At 34.7% G+C, this 18,992-nt stretch overlaps 1 protein-coding gene across 1 annotated transcript; it reads right to left on the reverse strand.

The window, feature by feature from the left end:
* Positions 1–3,005: 3,005 nt before the first annotated feature.
* LOC127117664 (uncharacterized) lies at positions 3,006–8,649 on the reverse strand. Its single transcript, XM_051047751.1, has 9 exons — positions 7,908–8,649; positions 7,361–7,406; positions 7,194–7,272; positions 7,004–7,049; positions 6,814–6,912; positions 6,120–6,188; positions 5,692–6,025; positions 5,374–5,546; positions 3,006–5,276 (listed from the first exon to the last, which is right to left on the reverse strand). Exons 1-9 carry the CDS (start codon positions 8,379–8,381, stop codon positions 3,612–3,614), a joined length of 2,985 nt encoding a protein of 994 aa, XP_050903708.1. The 5' UTR covers positions 8,382–8,649; the 3' UTR covers positions 3,006–3,611.
* Between the last annotated feature and the right edge of the window lie 10,343 nt (positions 8,650–18,992).

Here is an 18,992-nt window from a genome sequence, read left to right on the forward strand (position 1 = left end):
TTTCAGAATGACATAATAATATGGCATCTGATGATGTGTACCTGCTGGAGTCCAAATGGAAGACATGATCATGCCGGAGTGTTTCAAGATGACATACACAATGTCATGGCATCTGATATGTATGTACCTGCTGGAAGTTATAAATGGAATTATGGAATTATGCAGGAATTACTCCAGGATGTCAGACCCGATGTCATGACATCCTGTACACAGAACATTCAGTATGAATGTCTGGTGTTTTGGGATTGCACAATTAATGGCAATCTATGTATGATTGAAGATCTGATTTGCAGGCGCATTCAATCATTGATTACAACCTGATTTACTTATTTTCCAAGGAGATCTAACCAACTGTCATGAGAAGATTTGATTGGAAAATAGATTTAGGGTTTTCAAGATGTCCAAGCCCAGCTGAATGCTTCTATAAATAGGACATGGAAAACCTGATTTGATACACAACCAATACTGAGCGAAATACAGAGAGTTAGGGTTTATGTCTTGTTTAGTCGTGAGACTTGTAAGCCATTCAAGTCATCCATTGATGATTGAATTGGTCTGATTTGTGGTTGTAATTTGTCACTCTAAAGCTGTTAAGAAAGAGTGTGTGTCTACTTGATCAAAGCTGTGAAGCAAGATCAAGTGTGTGTCTTCTTGATCAAAGCTGTTAAGCAAGATCAAGAGTGTGTCTTCTTGATTGAAAATGTGAAGTAAAATCAAGAGTGTGTTATTGAAAAGTGTTTTCTTTTCTCAAGGGATTGTTGTTTAAGATCACAGGTGTGATTGTAGGGAAGTGAGTGGGTTCTCATATCTAAGAGTGCTTAGGTAGAAATTGCACGGGTAGAGATTAGGTGAGAAAGACTGTAACTTGTTGAAGTGTACGGAGAGTCTTTGAACTGATTCTATTTTAGTGAATTTCCTTCCTGGCTTGGTAGCCCCCAGATGTAGGTGAGTTGGACCGAATTGGGTTAACAATTGCTTGTGTCTCTTGCATTACTATTCTCTATCTTTATTTTGTTTGCATTACTCAGATATTAGTGTCGTGACATTACCTTCGACATCTCATATCTGATACCAGAATTTCAAAACTAAACAAAATGTTTCCCTTCACAAAAATCTGCTACCTCGTTTGATGAGGCCTGGCGAGACAATCCTCTCACCTGGCAAGGATAATAGAACTTCACATTCCAGCAACATGAACTCTCGCTTGACGAGACATCCCCTCGCCTAGCGAGGATGACAGGTTAGAACCAAAACAGAACTTAACAAGAAGGAGAAAGAAAGCATCAACAACAACACATAACACTTAGTACATCAATGTAACATGATTCATCACATACAAGAACAGAATAAGAAGTAGAACATGTATCAACACCAAAATAATCACATATAACATATTTTCACACAAACCCTAATTTACTAAATCATGGATCCCCCACCCCCACCCAATATATATATATATATATATATATATATATATATATATATATATATATATATATATATATATATATATATATATATATATATATATATATATATATATATATATATATATATATATATATATATATCCAATCCACCTTGATGAGATGAAGATGATGAAAGTTGAAGATGAAGTTGGTGATGTTCATTTCTTCCTCTTCTTCTTCCTTTTTCTCTTCTTTCTCTCTTCACTTATTTCCTCTTTCTCACCTCTATTTCTCTTCTTCTTTCGTTACTAACAAGTTAGGGTAATGTTGGTAAGAGAAAAAAATAACTAAAAATGATATCTTATCTTCTAGTGAATAATTGATCAATTCTTTATGTTACCAAAATGTCTCTTCTTCAACAATTTAATAAAGGTCAACCCTACTGAGTAAGAATTAAACTCAACTGAGTTCACTAATTACTCTAATTGTCCCAACTAATAACAACAGACAACTAATAGAGCATTCAGGAACTTAATATGTCCCAACTGACAACAAATAAAGCACTTAAGAGAATATGAGATATTACAGGAAGACACTTTTCACATCTATTTGGTAAAGTTTGAACTTAAGGAGACAAAATAATCCTAATAACAATCGGATGGCTTCAAGAAGGATAATAGGAGTAGAAGCTTTTTCAAAGTAGACAAAATAATCCTAGTAACAATCTGATGGCTTCAAGAAGGATAGTAGGAGCTGAAGCTTTTTCAAAGTCAACCCTATAGATTTGATCATAGTCTTGAGCTACAAGTCGTGTCTTCTTTCTAGTAACAATCTCATTACTTTTCTTGTTCAAGGACACCTCTATGTTATTTAGGTTGTTGTTAACATCTTCTATTGCATGAGCCTTCTCTCTCTCTAAAGTGTGTTTTCAAGTTCGAATACCACTAGGTGCTAACAATTTTTGCATTAAGTCAAATTCATACAAAGTTTTATTCTAGCTTTAAATGAGACCCCGTAAATGGATGGTAGAATTTATCTATGGCAAGACCAAATACAAAATAAATGACTCACGAAAGGGCAAGGTACTTACTGACTCCCAACCAACAACCAAACCATGTTAAGAAATTTCAATTTTGTCCCATAACAAAATCTCAGGTTGACAAAGACATAGTAGTATGTTTCAAGAGACAAGAGTTGCCACTAATTTCAGGAAGCTGTGGACCTAGTTTGTTGTCACCTATCACGGATTTGTCCTTCTCAAGTATCTTTTGCTGCCCCAATGAATATTCTAGGAAGGAATGCTGCCCCAATGAATATTCTAGGAAGGAATCCAAACCAATTGTACTGGTTTAAAAGCAGCTTATAGAAATTTTTATTAAGTTCCACCAAATAATCTATAATTTATCATTTCTTTCTCGAAATTTTAACATACAATCTTAATTAAAAAGTTAAAATTGGGCAGGAGTTATGTATGTTTATGGCTTACCTAGAAAACAAAACAGCACAAGAAACAGACAAGGTGGAATAATTTCAAAGGGTGGATTGTATATAACATGAATATTTGATATGGCATCCCAATTGGGTGAAACAAGAAAAAAAAACAAATGTGCTCTTGCATTCATGACAAGTAAACATTTCATGTACAGAATAATAATAGTAACAGCATTAAGGACTATAATGCCGCCGATGCCTTCTCCACCAATCAGAAAAACAAGTAATCTTCTAATGAAATGAAAATCTAGGCAACTGGTTTCACCCATTTGTATTGAATGTACAAGGCATCAACAGGATATTTCGCCACCTAATGAAGAATACAAGCAACACTTCATCGTAATCAATTGACACGATGATATTTTGGTTTTCAACTCCAGGATAGTACAAATACAGGCTGCATCATCTCAGTAATACTCGTCGGGAAAATATGGAAAGGTCGCAGATCTATTTTCTCACACCCAAGTCTTTGAACAAAAGGAAACTCAGTCTATTTACCTTGTGTCAAATCCTACTTAAGATCCCCAACATTAGCATCCAGGGGATAACAATCTTCTCCAGCGCATGGTATCCATTTCATCCCTTCCGAAAGTAACAAGCAGTAACCTTTTCCTCAGCTTTATGAATCGAAATCAACATCCAATGACAGGAGCAGAAATTCAATCAGTCAAATTCTTGCAGAAACATGCACAACGGAATTGGAATGCCGTGTCATAGCTGCAAAGCAAGGTCTGGTTGCTGTGAGTCAACCTGCACACCAGAAGATTGTTTTGCAGGGGACCCAGGTGACTGGAAACCAATATTCAAGTCGGGAGGAAGCGATTCCTGTTTCTGTCTTGGTTGACTATGAGGCCTGACAGCTTGCCAAGGCGGCTGCATTTGAAATCTTGATAGGTCAGAAGCTGCTACTTGTTGAGGGAAAACCATAGGTCGGTTTGAAAACTGTGAAACACCAATTGCGTGATGTTGAGGTACAAGTGCCTGAAATGGAAAACAGTTCTTCTCTGACTGGAAAGGCATTCCGCCAGAAGGAAACTCGCCTCTACTTCGTGAAAGATGCTGCTGGTACTCACGGGCCGGGTTGTACAATGACTCTGCAGAAATCTGACTTTTGGGTGAACTAGAATTTTCAGGTCCTTGTTTAAACCCTGCAGCTCCTACAGACATCCATGCACGGGCAGCTGCTGCTGAAGCATTGCTCAAGTCTTCTCTTCGTCCCGGTGGATTTGGAGTTATTGGTGGAGTTTCGGTAGGGGAATGATTAGATGAACTAGAAGCCTGCGGCTTTTGAGCATTCTCGGATAACATCCTCATCATCTGAACTGGTGGAGTTTCAGTAGGGGGGTGATTAGATGAACTAGAAGCCTGCGGCTTTTGAGCATTCTCGGATAACATCCGCATCATCCAAACTGGTGGGGTTTCGGTAGGGGGGTGATTATATGAACTAGAAGCCTGCTGCTTTTGAGCCTTCTCGGATAACATCCGCATCATCTGAACTGGTGGAGTTTCGGTAGGCGGATGATTAGATGAACTAGAAGCTTGCTGCTTTTGAGCCTTTTCAGATAACATCCTCATCATCTGAACTGGGTCGCTAAGACTCTGCTCTTGCCCATGGGTAACAAAGGGAGCCGATCTGACTGTTTGAGTTGATGTACTTTCAGATGACGGAGCAGTCATCCGTCTATTGAAACTAGGATTCCTGACGTTTCCATTAGGTAACTCTCCACTAACAACCCCGTTAGCATCTGGCTGCTTGAAAGGCATAGATGTTAAAATATTCATGTTACTTGGTACCATCTCTCTAGGTTTAGAAACAGCTGCAGGTGCGTTACTTTTAAGTTTTGCAACTAAACTGACATTGTTCTGATCACTCGAGGGTAAAGAGTTCAACTCCACTTGTTTCAAACCTTTATTCTCAGACTTTCCAATGTTCCTGGTTTGGACATTTGGTTGCTGATGAGTGAGATTGGTAGAAGTATTCGGTCTTAATCCAGCAGAGCCAAACAAAGATGGTTTTACTTCTGATGCTAGCACACTACCAGGGCGAATTGAAGGCTGTTTTCCCTCAAACATCAGTTCGTTTACAGGATGTTCCAAGGTGGATTCTACATTCTTACCATCTTTACCAACCTTTGTTAATTTAGAAGTAGACTGCAACGTTGTTGACAGACTATGTTGTTTCTGGACACGGTTATCAAGCATTAATACTGGGGTTGGGAGTGGTTCATACTCTCCAACCCAACCACGACCAAATTTACAGCCAGATGGCAGTGCCTGTTGAATCCTCTGAGAAGCTATTTTCCAGGCAGTAGGTCCTAGAGTTGCAGCATAACGAGCCAAACTCCTGGCATAGGAATATTCAGCCTGAAGTCCAACCTGTTGCCAAAAATAAAAAATAACTAACTGCTTTTAACCAATAAAAATAAAAAGATAAAGTATTCAAGGATTAAATCTCACTCCTTATGATACATACAGTAACTAACTGCTTAATTTCACTCTCAAATGTCGTAAATACTGAATCAGATCCAGTAACTGATGGATTAGACATATTATAAGTAGCACGGCGCTCATACTCTTGTACATATGATTTCCTTTCATAATCTTGCACAGATGATTTCCTTCCCATCTTGGAGAGAAGACCTTTCCCTGAAACAATAAAATAACAATCAAACGAAAAATGATCAGTTGTTATATTAAGATCCTACTTTGGAAGTATTCAAAAAATTTAACAGTGAAGTCACACAGTATAACAGATCACAGATCAAATAGAGAGCTTTATCTCATTGGATACCTGACATAAAGTCTTCTGCTTTCTCTTGATTTCCATCGATAAAGAAAGTATTCCCTGCAACAAGGCCCTCAATGTTGCCAGGCCTTTCACTAGGGATACCTTGCATTGGATGGGAAATTGGCAGTACATCTCCAGTAGTGGGAAGAGTTGCACCAGAGAAGAAATCAGAGGCAACGGGTTCCTGTGAAGCATAACCAAGTGGCCTTTTTGCTAGATTCTTACCTAAGGAATTGGATCTTGTTTTTTGTTCAGATTTCTGCTCACTCTGAGTGCGTTCTAAGTTGATCCTTAACTTCTCAAACTTCTTTCTAGCTAGTTCTTGTATTGAACGTGCCTGTAACAAATACAGGGATCATAAATCAAGCACAACTAAATGGTTAGATGCCGTATTTTTCAAACAAAGCAAAGGAAAGTAACCATCTTCCTACCTGTTTGTGGTATATCGTGTCGGACGAATTGTATTGCATTGCATTTGAGCAAATCAAAAATACATCACTCTGCATTCAACAATTGCATTCAAAAGTCAGCAAACTAATCTGTTTTTCACTACATTACTAGGTCAGGAACACGCTGTGTATGCAGAGTTTCAGATTGAATCAGATAATAAAGCAAATAAAGCTCAGGATTTGCTCCATCATACCCAAACCACCTAAGACGATATTCTACCATCTGTCCATCTCTAAAATGTGGTACCCTAATTTCTCTATACTGATTGTATTTTGAATCATGTTTTACCAAGGTTTAAGTAAGATCATACATTGAGGAAGAAATTTTAGGACTCTACGAAAGAGCTAAACCGTAATAATGCCACCAAGTTAAGAAGATTATCATTTATGATTTATCAATGGCAAAAGGTTACAATCTGACAAAAAAAATGAATATTTTCTTCCACCACCGATGTCAGTGTCTTCAACAAACACATGCATTTGGTAGAAGTAAAATTCACAGTTATAACTCAAGCAAAGCCCACAACCCACATGTGTTAAGAGTAGGAACAGTATAAGAAGCATAGTCAACATAGAATAGAAGTATAATCATATCGCAAAAACAATCAAAACCTCTAATAAGAAAAGAAACTTGCCGCAACCACTTCAACCGTGAACAGAATAAATTATAACGCACCTCAAATTGTTCCAATGTAGTGTATGATCCATTTGCCAACTTATTCCTCACGGTGGCAAAGTCCATAGGATTATCAATCACATCGTGATAATCAGGAAGCTGCAAATAGGAAAAAAGAAAATGAATTTCCAACCCGGTTGCATTCCAATATCAAGACTAACAATTTATAGGAAAAAAAATCCATACACACCTCTTCCGGATCAACTGGCTCTGCATACACACCGTATGTGTCCTTCCTGCCATCATCCAAATCAAGAAAATAAACACCATCAAAGACGGCATCACCGTGGAATATACAAAATTATCCACCATAGCAGAAACCAAAAACCCTTCTTAAAAAGAAAAACAATAGAAGAAAAGAGAAAACGAAAAATCCTTACTTCTGAAGCTTGTCAAGGATCAATTCAAGGGTCCTCTTATCCGGCAACGGAATCACAGACAGAACCTTCAAAGGGGTTCCTAACAGTGAAAACAAAAAAGCAAGATCAGAAACACCACAGAGGAAGATACAGTAACAATACTTCAGCAACAAATCACACATACAAACCTGGAACAGAGTGGAGCCCTTTGGATTCCACTTTTATGCCCTTTGCCTGTCACAACAAAAACCAAGAAACACACACAATTAATAATGTCATCTTAAACCGTTAAAAAAACAAAGACTAAGATGAGATTAAGACAGGGACAGAGACAGAAAAAAATCCTAACTACAAACAACAATAACATCATGGCATTGGTTTAAGGTTATAGTTAAAGACACACAGTCATATCCATATAGTCATAAATAGATATAGAGAGAGAAAATGAAAACGGGATCAAAGAAACTCTCCATGTAACATGTGTGTATGTTAGTTATGGACAGTTGACCAGTTAGTTATCTCGCCCAAAATCCCGACACAGACAGAAAGAGAGTGAAAGAGAGAGAAAAAAAAACTAGAGAGAGAAACAAGATATATAGTATTGAATAATGGACCAATTGTTAACATTCAATCTCAGTGATTTTCGCTGAGCTGGACACACAAAAACACACTCTTTCTTCCCTTCCCCACAAAACCATCCAATTCCAAATGCATTTTCATTTTCAATTTTCATACCTCACCCCTTTCAGCTTCACCTTCTTCTTCATCTTCGTGTTCCTCTGCATTCTCATTCTCTTCTTCAACTTCTTCTTCTTCCTCTTCCCTTTCTTCTTCATATTCTTCTTCATCATCATCCTTCTTCCCTCCAAACTTTCGTTTCTCAGACTGAACCGAACGTGCGTGTGCCACACGCGGCCTACCGCGACTGGGCGCGGAGTCCTCTTCATCTTCATCTTCTTCCTCATCTACACCCTGGTTGAGCTTCTCCACAAGCTTCAGCTTCTTCTTCTCGCGCCTCCTCTCATCTTCATCTTCTTCCTCGTCTTCCTCGTCGATGTAATCATCGTAGTCTATATTATATCTTACATTTCGCCGTCGTCGGCTCCGTCGCAAGTCGGATTGAGAAGTCACCGGAGATTGACCGGAACGGCGAGCTAGATCTGCTTTAGAAGGACGTCCCTTCTTCTTCCTCCTCACGATCTGACCCATCTGTCGTTGCTTTCTCTCTCTAAAAACCTCTCTCTAAAAATCTCTCTTTCTCTCTCTCTAAAACCCTGTTTGGCTTTCTCTCTCTAGCTTTGGTTTGGGTTCCATTATTTTTCGAGTGTGGTTGCTTTGGCTTTTTTTCCCTGAGGCTCAGTGAGCTCCGAGCCTCGGTTTCTAGACACGGACCTCAGGTTCGGATCAGGTTGAACTTTTGTGTCTCACTCTCTCACTCTTTTTCTTTTACTTAATGCTCTTCTTATTCTTTTTTCGACAAAACTGGCTTAATAAATAATAATACTACAAATAAATAATTAATAATCAATTAAGTAACATTTTAATCAATTGTTTTAAATTTCGCGAATAAGTTGGGGGCGAAACGGCGTCAGTGAAGGGAAATGACGGCGTTTTGTGCTGCCCGTTGCCCGAACCTCTTACGTGTCTCTATGCCTGCTGCCCGTATCTTCCGTCATTTTTACTTTTCTTCACACAAAACGTTATCTTCACCATCTCACGCTTGTGGCGCGTAAACCCACCTTTTTTTAATTTATTTTATTTTTTGACAAAAACAAAAGCAGATTTAATAGCATAATTTCCATGAAGGAAATAAAATATAACTTTTGAATATTAAGGGAAAGTTGAGTTGAGATTCATGTAATTTGGAATAATAATGTTAATGAAATTTAAATATTGAAATATTTCTTCATTTGACTTTTGTAGTATTTCTTAATCTATTTATTATGTGTCTCTCTTTGGATGGAAATTGTTTATGGTTTATGATTTTGATCAATATGGAGTATTTTACTAAATTTCTTCAATTTATGGAAAAAACTTTTCAACTAATACTTTCGCTCACTCTTACGATTTACAACAAAAAATTTGGTTCAAATTTTAGTCATGGTTAAAAACTTATTATTTTTTAAACTATTGTAAGTATTATTAATAATTGAATGAACTTTTATTGAATATAAGAAATTACTTCGATTAATTTAATTTTATATTTTGTATTAAATTTAGAAAAGAAAAAAGTCAATGTATTCATGAAAAAAACAAAAATAAAATAAGATACTTTAAAATTATCAAAAATATAATTGAATAATAAATTTTATTGAAATTAAATTAAATTAAAAGTTATATATATATATATATATATATATATATATATATATATATATATATATATATATATATATATATATATATATATATATATATATATATATATATATATATATATATATATATATATATATATATATATATATATATATACACGTCAGGTTGAATATATTCAACGAAGATATCTAATATGACATCAGGTGTTGAATATATTCAACGTAGATATCTAATATGACGTGTTGCGTTGAATACATTCAATGTAGATATCTAATATGACGTGTTGCGTTGAATATTCAACGTAAATATCTAATATGACGTGTTGCATTGAATACATTCAGTGTAGATATCTAATATGACGTGTTGCGTTGAATATGTTCAATGTAAATATCTAATTTGAATATATTCAATATAGATATGTGATGATCATCGTGACTCGGATAATAATGATTTATGGAGTAAATAAATATTATAAATATATAAATAAAAATGAAGTCATAATAATATAAAAAAGTTAATATTATTATTTTCACTTGATTGAAAAAAAAAGTTATCTATAAACTAATTAGATGAAAAATAATTAGATTAGATCAAAACCATGAAGTTAGCATACTAATATTTTTTTTAAAAAAATATAGGGTTAATTGCAATTTTACAGATAGCAAATATTGTCTATGGTGGATAATTAGATTTTTATGATTGTTTGTTCTTGATTTTGAACATTATTTATTGCATCTATAATATTATTTGTTGTTATATGATTTTATTTTATTTGATGTTGTTGTATGACTTTATTTAGGGTTGTTGTAATTAAAATATAATTACATAGTATGACATAACATAACATGAATAAATATATGGAAATGATAAAAGTGTTATTTATCCTATTTTTTAAAATATCATGGTTTTTACTTAATCTGATTATTTTTTGTAAGATATTGAATCGAACTCTAGTATGATCAAAGGGTAGTTTCTTGGTTCAACAATTCGACAATACCTTAGCATATTGTCGAAGTCTATTCACATGATATAGTCAAAATATGCTGGAATTATTAGCATCTCGAATTGGACATGTTTGTTATGCTCAATTGTTTAAGTTAGTTTGTTCTCTAAGTTAGTTTATGTAATGGGAATGTGTGTAAAAGCCCATTAAATTATTGTGTTGGTTTTCTTATAAATAACATACTAGTCTTTCATCATTGTATAGTGCAAATCCTAATTAGGATGAGAGGGGTTATTTGTGATTTTGTAACACTTGTGATCTTATTTCAAAGAGAAAGTAAAGAATAACAATTTATAACCAAGTTCATTGTGTTCTTATTATTTTCTTCTTTTCTATCCTTGTGGTTTTCTTATTGATCAAGAAACCAATTACACTTTATAATTCCGGCATCATTTTCACAACAAATTGGTGCGACGAGCATGGAGAAGATGTCGTCAACAAAGTATGAGATTGAAAAGTTCACCGGAATGAACGATTTCGGCATGTGGCGCTTGAAGATGAAAGCCCTACTAGTTCAGCAGGGTTGTTTAGAAGCGTTGAAGGGAGTCACAACCACGGATGATGCGTTAAAGGATAAAGAAAAATTGACTATGATAGAGAAAGCCCACAGTGTCATCTTATTGAGCCTTGGCGATAAGGTTTTTCGACAGGTTTCGAAGGAGACGACGGTGTCGGGCCTTTGGAAGAAACTCGAAAGTTTGTACATGACCAAATCATTGGTCAATCACATCTACATGAAGTAAGCTTTATATTCATTCAAGATGAGCAAAGACCAAGTTTTGGATGAGCAGTTGGATATGTTCAATAAGCTGATTCTTGATCTTGAAAATATCGATGTAAAAATTGAGGATGAAGATCAAACATTGTTATTGTTATGTGTTTTGTCCAAAACACGTGCTCACTTCAAAGAAACGTTATTGTATGTAAGAGAGCCTCTGACCTTTGAAGAAGTTCAATCAACCTTATACTTTAAGGATTTGAACAAAGGAAAGGAGCACAAGCCATCTTTGACTGGTGAAGGTCTGTCGGTTAAGGCGAAATTCACAAAGAGAGATGACAAGTTCGACAAGAAGAAGGGTAAAGTCAGTAGAAGTCTTGTGGTGGTGATGCATCTGGGGTTCGATGTTATCACTGTAAGAAGGAGTGTCATACAAGAAAAGTGTGACTTGAATGCCTGAAAGATCATGGAGGTAAAGATAATGGCAACATAGTCATTGTTCAAGATGATTTTGACTCATTTGATGTTCTTGTGATTTCAAGCGGTGACTCAAGTAAAGAGTGAATTATGGATTCAGGTTGTACTTGGCACATGACTCCAAATAAAGACTTGTTCGAGGAACTGTGTGATCAAGATGGTGGATCTATATTGCTTGGAAACAATAAAGCTTGCAAGATTGCAGGTGTTAGATCTGTGAGATTCAAGCTCCATGATGAGTCAATAAGGTTGTTGGCTGGAGTCAGTTATGTATCTGACTTGAAGAGAAATTTGATTTCTTCTGGTGAATTCGACAAGAAAGGATATGTTTTTCAAGGAGAGAAAAGTATTTTAAAAGTCATGAAGGGGCCGAAGGAAGTCTTAAGAGGCGTGAAGAAACAAGACTTGTATACCCTTGAGGCTAAAGTTGTTAGTGGTTCTGCAGATGTTTCATCCACGAAACCTCTATAGAAGACATAATTTGACACATGAGATTGGGCCATGTTAGTGAAAGGGGTCTGGTCGAATTGGGGAAACAAAATTTACTTGGTGGAGACAAAGTCGAAAAGCTGAAGTTTTGTGAATGCTGTGTACTTGGAAAATCTTGCAGAGTGAAGTTCAATAAAGGCAAACAAAGAACACATGGATCTCTTGATTACATTCATACTGGTCTTTGGGGGCCTGCGATGTGTCCATCACATTCAGGAGCAAGATGTTTTCTATCCATAATTGATTATTATTCCATAAAGTTATGGGTATTTATCCAGAAGACTAAGGATGAAAATTTTGAGAACTTCAAAAGTTGGAAGACTCTGGTCGAAAATTAGACTGACAGGAAGGTCAAGAGGTTGAGAACCGACAATGACCTTGAATTGAGGCGTTCGATAGTTTTTGTGTAGCCTCTAGTTTTGCAAGGCATACAACTATTGTAGGTACTCCCTAACAAAATGGTTTGGCTGAAAGGTTTAATCAAACCATTCTAGAAAGAGTTAGATGCATGTTGACTAGTGTTGGGTTAAAGAAGGTGTTTTGGCCAGAGGTTGTTTCGACAGCAACATATTTGATAAATATATATCCTTCGAATGTGTTAGATATGAAGACACCTGAAGAAATTTGGTCAGGACATCCACCAGATCTCGATAAACTTAGAGTATTTGGTTGTATAGCCTATGCTCACATTAGGCAGGACAAGGTCGAACCTAGAGCTCTGAGATACATGTTCATGGGATACCCTGAAGGAGTCAAAGATATAGGTTATGATGCCCAGAGCCAGTTCACATGAGGTGTATCACCAGTCGAGATGTAGTTTTCAATGAAGCTGAGATGGATTTCAAGAAAATTGACGACGTTAGTCGAAGTGTGCAGATATCTGAAGAAGATATGGAACAAAAAGAGATTCATGTTGAGGTGGAGCATGTTAATGTTGAATTGTGTATCCAAGATCAAGTTGAAGAAAAAGAACAAGATACTGAAGATACTGAGAAAGATGAGGAAACTATCAATGACTCCCTGTTGGCAAGAGATAGGACGAAAAGAGTCATCAAGCCACCTAAAGACTTGGGTATGCAGATCTCATAGCTTATGCCTTAATCTCTACAAGTGAGACTCTAGATGAAGAACCTAGAGACTGAAGGTGTGAAAATCACAAGAAATAGAGGGTTTGAATTGGATTTTAAAAGCAAAAGCTTTTTCCAAAACAAAAACTCTACAAAAAGTTAAATAATGAAGAGATAAAAACACAATGATTTTTATCCTGGTTCGCTTGAAACTCAAAGCTAATCCAGTTCACTCGCCAAGGTGATTTGCCTTATACACAAGGACTTAATCCACTATAATAAACAAATTATAATAAACACAAAGAATACATTTCTTTGTTTTCTCAAGGATCCAACTAAACCTTAGTCTCCTCAATGATTCACAAAGAACAACTTTCTTTGTCTTCTTACAGATAACCTCCTTAAGGAATCAAACAAACAATGTGAATAAAAAATTTATGTGTTACAAGATGCTTCTTCAAAAGCATATTTTACACAAATGAATAATAAATACTTAAAGAACACTGAATACAAAAGATGATAGCTTTTCATAAAGAAAATTAGCTTGTCAAATAACTTATGTAGTTTAGCAGCAAGAGAGCAAGCGGGCGAGAGTTCTTCAAGTCTCCAATGCATGCTTATATAGTGTAAGCATGTGACTGTTTAAGAGTAAAATGGGGAAATCTCCTTGAGTGGTTGTCCACTATTGGATGAGAAAGGAATGATACCATGTACGTCCTTTCTCCCACAAATTCAGTGACAAGTGTGATGAATAGTACAATCCTTGCCCCAAAAATTAAGTAGTGGAAAGGTTGTTAGATTTGTCATATGTACTATTTGATCATGTTCTCATTTGATCTTATCTTCAGATTCATTGGCTTATGATAAAAGATGATTGAAGCATGAAGTGAAGAAATAGAGAGTTGGATTCAAAAACTTCAGAATCTTGAGTCAGAACCTTTTGACAGCGTCAGTAGTATGGCTTGAGTTCTTCAGTGTCTTCAGAATCTTTAGAGTCTTTAGAAACCTCAGTCAGAACCTTGATAACTTCAATCGTCTATCTTGAGATCTTCAGAATCTTCAGCTATATAACATAATTTTATAAGCTTGCCATTCTTCAAAAGCTTGTTGATCAGAGTCACGTTCAGAAGCAAAACAACTGAGAGAACATTGCAACAGCAACATAGTGTCTCCTCAGAAGCTTCTGATGGGTGAGATAACACAGAAGTAGAAAGAACATTGCAACAACAATATTGACGTCTTTCAGAACTTCTAATTACAACACAGAAGCGAATTTGTAACACAAAGTTCAAAAACTGATGACGTTACACATCATATTATCTGAATCAAAATTGTTTGTTAAAGCTACACAATAACAAACCATTAGGGTGCCAAAATTATTCTCACACAAATACAATGTTGTTATCATCAAAACTCAAGGTATAGATGCAAAATCAAATATTGTTCTAACAGAGACTATAAGGAAGTTATGAGCAGTCGAAATAAGACTGAATGGTTAAAGGCCATGTACGATGAGATGAAGTCTCTTCATGATAACCACACTTGGGAACTGATCAAGAAACCTGTTGGAGCCAGTTAGTCAACTGTAAGTGGATTTTCAAAGTTAAGGAAGGAATCGAATGAGTGATGTCGAAGAGATACGAGGTAAGATTGGTCGCAAGGGGTTTCACTTAGAAAGAAGGTGTCTCATATTGTGAAGCACAAGTCCATTTGAATGTTACTTTCCATAGTGGCATAGTTCGACTTAGAACTGGAACAAATGAATGTGAAGACTGCTTTCTTGTATGGAGATCTAGATGAAACAATATTGATGAGGCAACCAGAAGGGTATGCAGAAAAAGGTAAGGAAGATTATGTGCGCAAGTTGAATAGATCCTTATATGAACTGAAACAATCTTATTGACAGTGGAATAGGAGATTCGACAAGTTCATGACACACATAGGTTTCATTAGAAGTTAGTTTGACCACTGTTTTTACTTCAGATTTTGACCTGGAAATTCATTTGTTACTTTCTTACTTTATGTGGATGATATTCTCATAGCAAGAAACAATGTCGAGGATGTAATGAAGGTGAAGGTTGAATTCAATAAGGAGTTCGATATGAAGGATCTGGGAGCAGCATCCAGGATTCTTGGGATTGACATCCGAAGAGACAGAAAGCAGTCGAAATTATGCTTATCTCAAGAGACATACCTACGGAAGATTATCGACAAGTTTGGTATGTCGAATATAAAGCCTGTTGTGACTCCGACAAACCCTCGATTCAAGTTGAGTACAGATCATTGTCTCAGTACTCAGTTCGAAAGAGCTTATATGAATAACACCTCATATGCTAACATAGTAGGTTCTTTGACGTATGGTATGGTATGCACTAGACCCGACATAACATATGCAATAAGTCTTGTAAGCAGGTACATAGTGAATCTTGGAAAGGCTCATTGGTAAGCATTGAAGTGGATTCTAAGGTACATAAATGGGTCTCTAAATAGAGTCCTGATTTATGGTAGAGCATATGGTGAAAATAGTAAAGCAGAAATCAAAGGGTATGTCGAATCTGATTATGCAGGTTGTATAGATTCTAGAAAATCTATTTCTGGATATGTCTTCACTATATTTGGCACAACAATTAGTTGGAAAGCAACACTTCGGAAGGTTGTTGCCTCATTAACCACTAAAGAGAAATATATCGCCCTCATTGAAGTTGTGAAAGAAGCATTCTGGCTTGAAGGTTTTTCTAAGGAACTAAAACTTCAAGGTCGAGTTATCACTATTAAATGTGATAGTCAAACTGTTATACACATATCTAAGAATTCAGCCTATCATGAGCAAATCAAGCACATCGATGTGAGACTGCATTTCGTCAGAGGGGTAATCGAGCATGGAGAAGTCTAAGTGCTAAAGGTTTCGACATATCATAATGTTGTTGATATGATCACCAAGACATTACCAAGTTGCAAGTTTTCCACTATATGCAGTTGGCAAAACTGCATGAAGAAAACTAGTTTGTTTCCTTGATGTTATAGAGTTTGTTCCAAGGTGGATATTTGTGAGATGTTGGGTCGAACTCTAGTATGGTCAAAGGCTAGCTTCTTGGTTCGACAATTCGATAGGACCTTAGCATGTCGTTGAAGTCTGTTCACATGTTGTAGTTGAAATATGCTAGGATTGTTAGCATATCGAATTGTGTCTGTTTGTTATGCTCAATTGTTTAAGTTAGTGTGTTCTCTAAGTTAGCTTGTGTAATGAGCATGTGTGTAAAAGCCCATTAGGTTACTATGTTAGTTTTCCTATAAATAGCATACTAGTGTCTCATCATTGTATAATGCAAATCCTAATTATGGTGAGAGAGATTATTTTCTATTCTGTAACACTTGCAATCTTGTTTCAAAGAGAAAGTAAAAATAGTAGTTTATAAGCAATTATGTTGTGTTCTTATTGTTTTCTTCTTTTCTACCATTGTGAGTTTCTTACCGATCAAAAAACCAATTATACTTTGTAATTCCGACATCGTTTTCACAACACTTTTAATCTAATTAGTTTATTTTTTATTTTATTTAAAATTTGTATTATATTTAACCAAGTGAAATAAGACATATATACTTTTATATTAGGCTAAAATAGTATGTTGGTCCCTGTAAATTAGCGAGTTTTTGGTTTTAATTCCTGTCATTTTTATTTTTTTGTCTGAGTCCCTATATCTCACTTTTTGTGTTGATTTTAGTCCATAAAGTCAAAATTCGCAGGAAAATCTGCAGGTTTCCTGCGGATTTGCCTTCAGATTTTCCTGTGGATTTCACTTTTAGGGATTAAAACCAACATAAAAGTGAGATATAGAGACTCAGACCAAAAATAAATAAATTACAAGGAACAAAATCAAAAAATCGCTAACTTACAGAGACCAAAAGACTATTTAAGTCTTTATATTATTATGAATTTATTTTTATTTATATATTTATAATATTTATGTATATCGTAAATCATTATCATTCGAGTCACGACGAATCACCTCTAACTTAACACTTATCATCAGATATATTATATATCTTCATTGAATATATTCAACGTTATGTATTTATTTTTATTTAACAGATAAAATTAATGAAATATAAATATGGAAACATTTATAATTTTTTTCAATAAATAAAAAAAATACGTACAAAATGACGTGTGATATTGAATATATTCAATGTAAATATGTAATATATGTGAATGTAAGTGTTAAGTAAGAGTTTATTCATCCTGATTCGAATGATGATGATATGTGAGATAAATAAATATTAAAAATATATAACTAAAAATAAACTCATAATAGTATAAAAATTATATACTAATTATTCTCATTTGATTAAATATAAATGGTTATATTGAATATAATATAAATTTATTTAAATAAAAATAATCAATAAATTAATTAGATGAAAAATAACCATATTAGGTCAAAAACATGAAGATAGTATACTACTATTTAAAATATTATATTAATAAATTAAAAGATACTAAAATTTTACTTATATCAAACTTTTATATTTTTTAAATTGTAAATTTTTTTATATAAATATTGAATATTTTAAGCTTTATAAATTGTATTAAAAATTAATAATTTCTTAAAGTTTATTAATGATGAACTTTCTTATAAAGAAAGGGTTGTTCAATTGACTCACACATCAAAAAGCTGTGAATTTAACTCTCATTGTTGAATAGAAGACATTTGAATAATCTATAAACATTTTTTAACACTTAAGACATACTCTAATTATAATGAGTCTTCGGAATCCAACTCACCTAAACGTTTTATAAAAAAGAAATTAATTTTCGATAAAAAGTTAGATAATATAGACTTTTAATTTAAAATAATATGACAACTTTATAATTAATATTAAACAATTAAGTGTCACATTACTATTTTATATTTTTAAAATAACATTATATTATTGTTTTAATAAAAGAAGAAGGCTATATTTTAATTTAATATTAAAAAATAAAACAGTACTATTTTTGTCAAATAAAAATTTATAAAAAAAAACATAAACAAAATAAAGTAAAATATTAGCTTAAGATAATAACAACTCACCTAACATTATTTAATTAAACAATTCATTTACATTAAAAATTAAAAATATAGATATATTCTTATTCCACTAGAGAATTAGAAATGTGGTAAAGTGATAATATCCAATGGTGATTAATGCAAGGATTGAGTATGGGATTCTAGGTCGTGGTTTAACTATATCTTCAACACTTTGGTGGGATGACTTTGGACTGATGATTGTGCATTTTCCTTATTGGGCACATGGTGCGTCGAGATGGGGTGTTTGTTGGATAATATTCAACAGTGATCAACCGCCCGAGGCGAGGATTGAGTACAAGATTCTAGGTTATGGTTGCACTATATCTTCGACACTTTTGTGGAATTACTTCGGACTAATGATTAAGCCTTCTCCTTAATGGGCTTGTGATCGACCTAGAACAGTTGTCTACAAGACTTATTGTAGCGCTACAATTGAAAGTATTTCGTAATATTGGGTTGGGCTCCTCGTAACGGGTTCACTATTCACAAAAGTGGAAAAGACTTGGGAGTCAGTGTGAGTAACCTTGGAAATAAGCACATTAAATGCTACTTTAATAATTGAGACGTTTTTCAAGAATGATCAAACATGTGGCCTTAGGTCCCCTAGAGTAGGGTGTGTCGATTTCCTCTAGGATACTTAAGTGTACTCGAGTGTCATTGTAATCTCGAGGAAAATTC

The sequence above is a fragment of the Lathyrus oleraceus genome, chromosome 2, assembly GCF_024323335.1.
Source record: "Lathyrus oleraceus cultivar Zhongwan6 chromosome 2, CAAS_Psat_ZW6_1.0, whole genome shotgun sequence".
In the NCBI taxonomy this organism is placed as follows: Eukaryota; Viridiplantae; Streptophyta; class Magnoliopsida; order Fabales; family Fabaceae; genus Lathyrus; species Lathyrus oleraceus.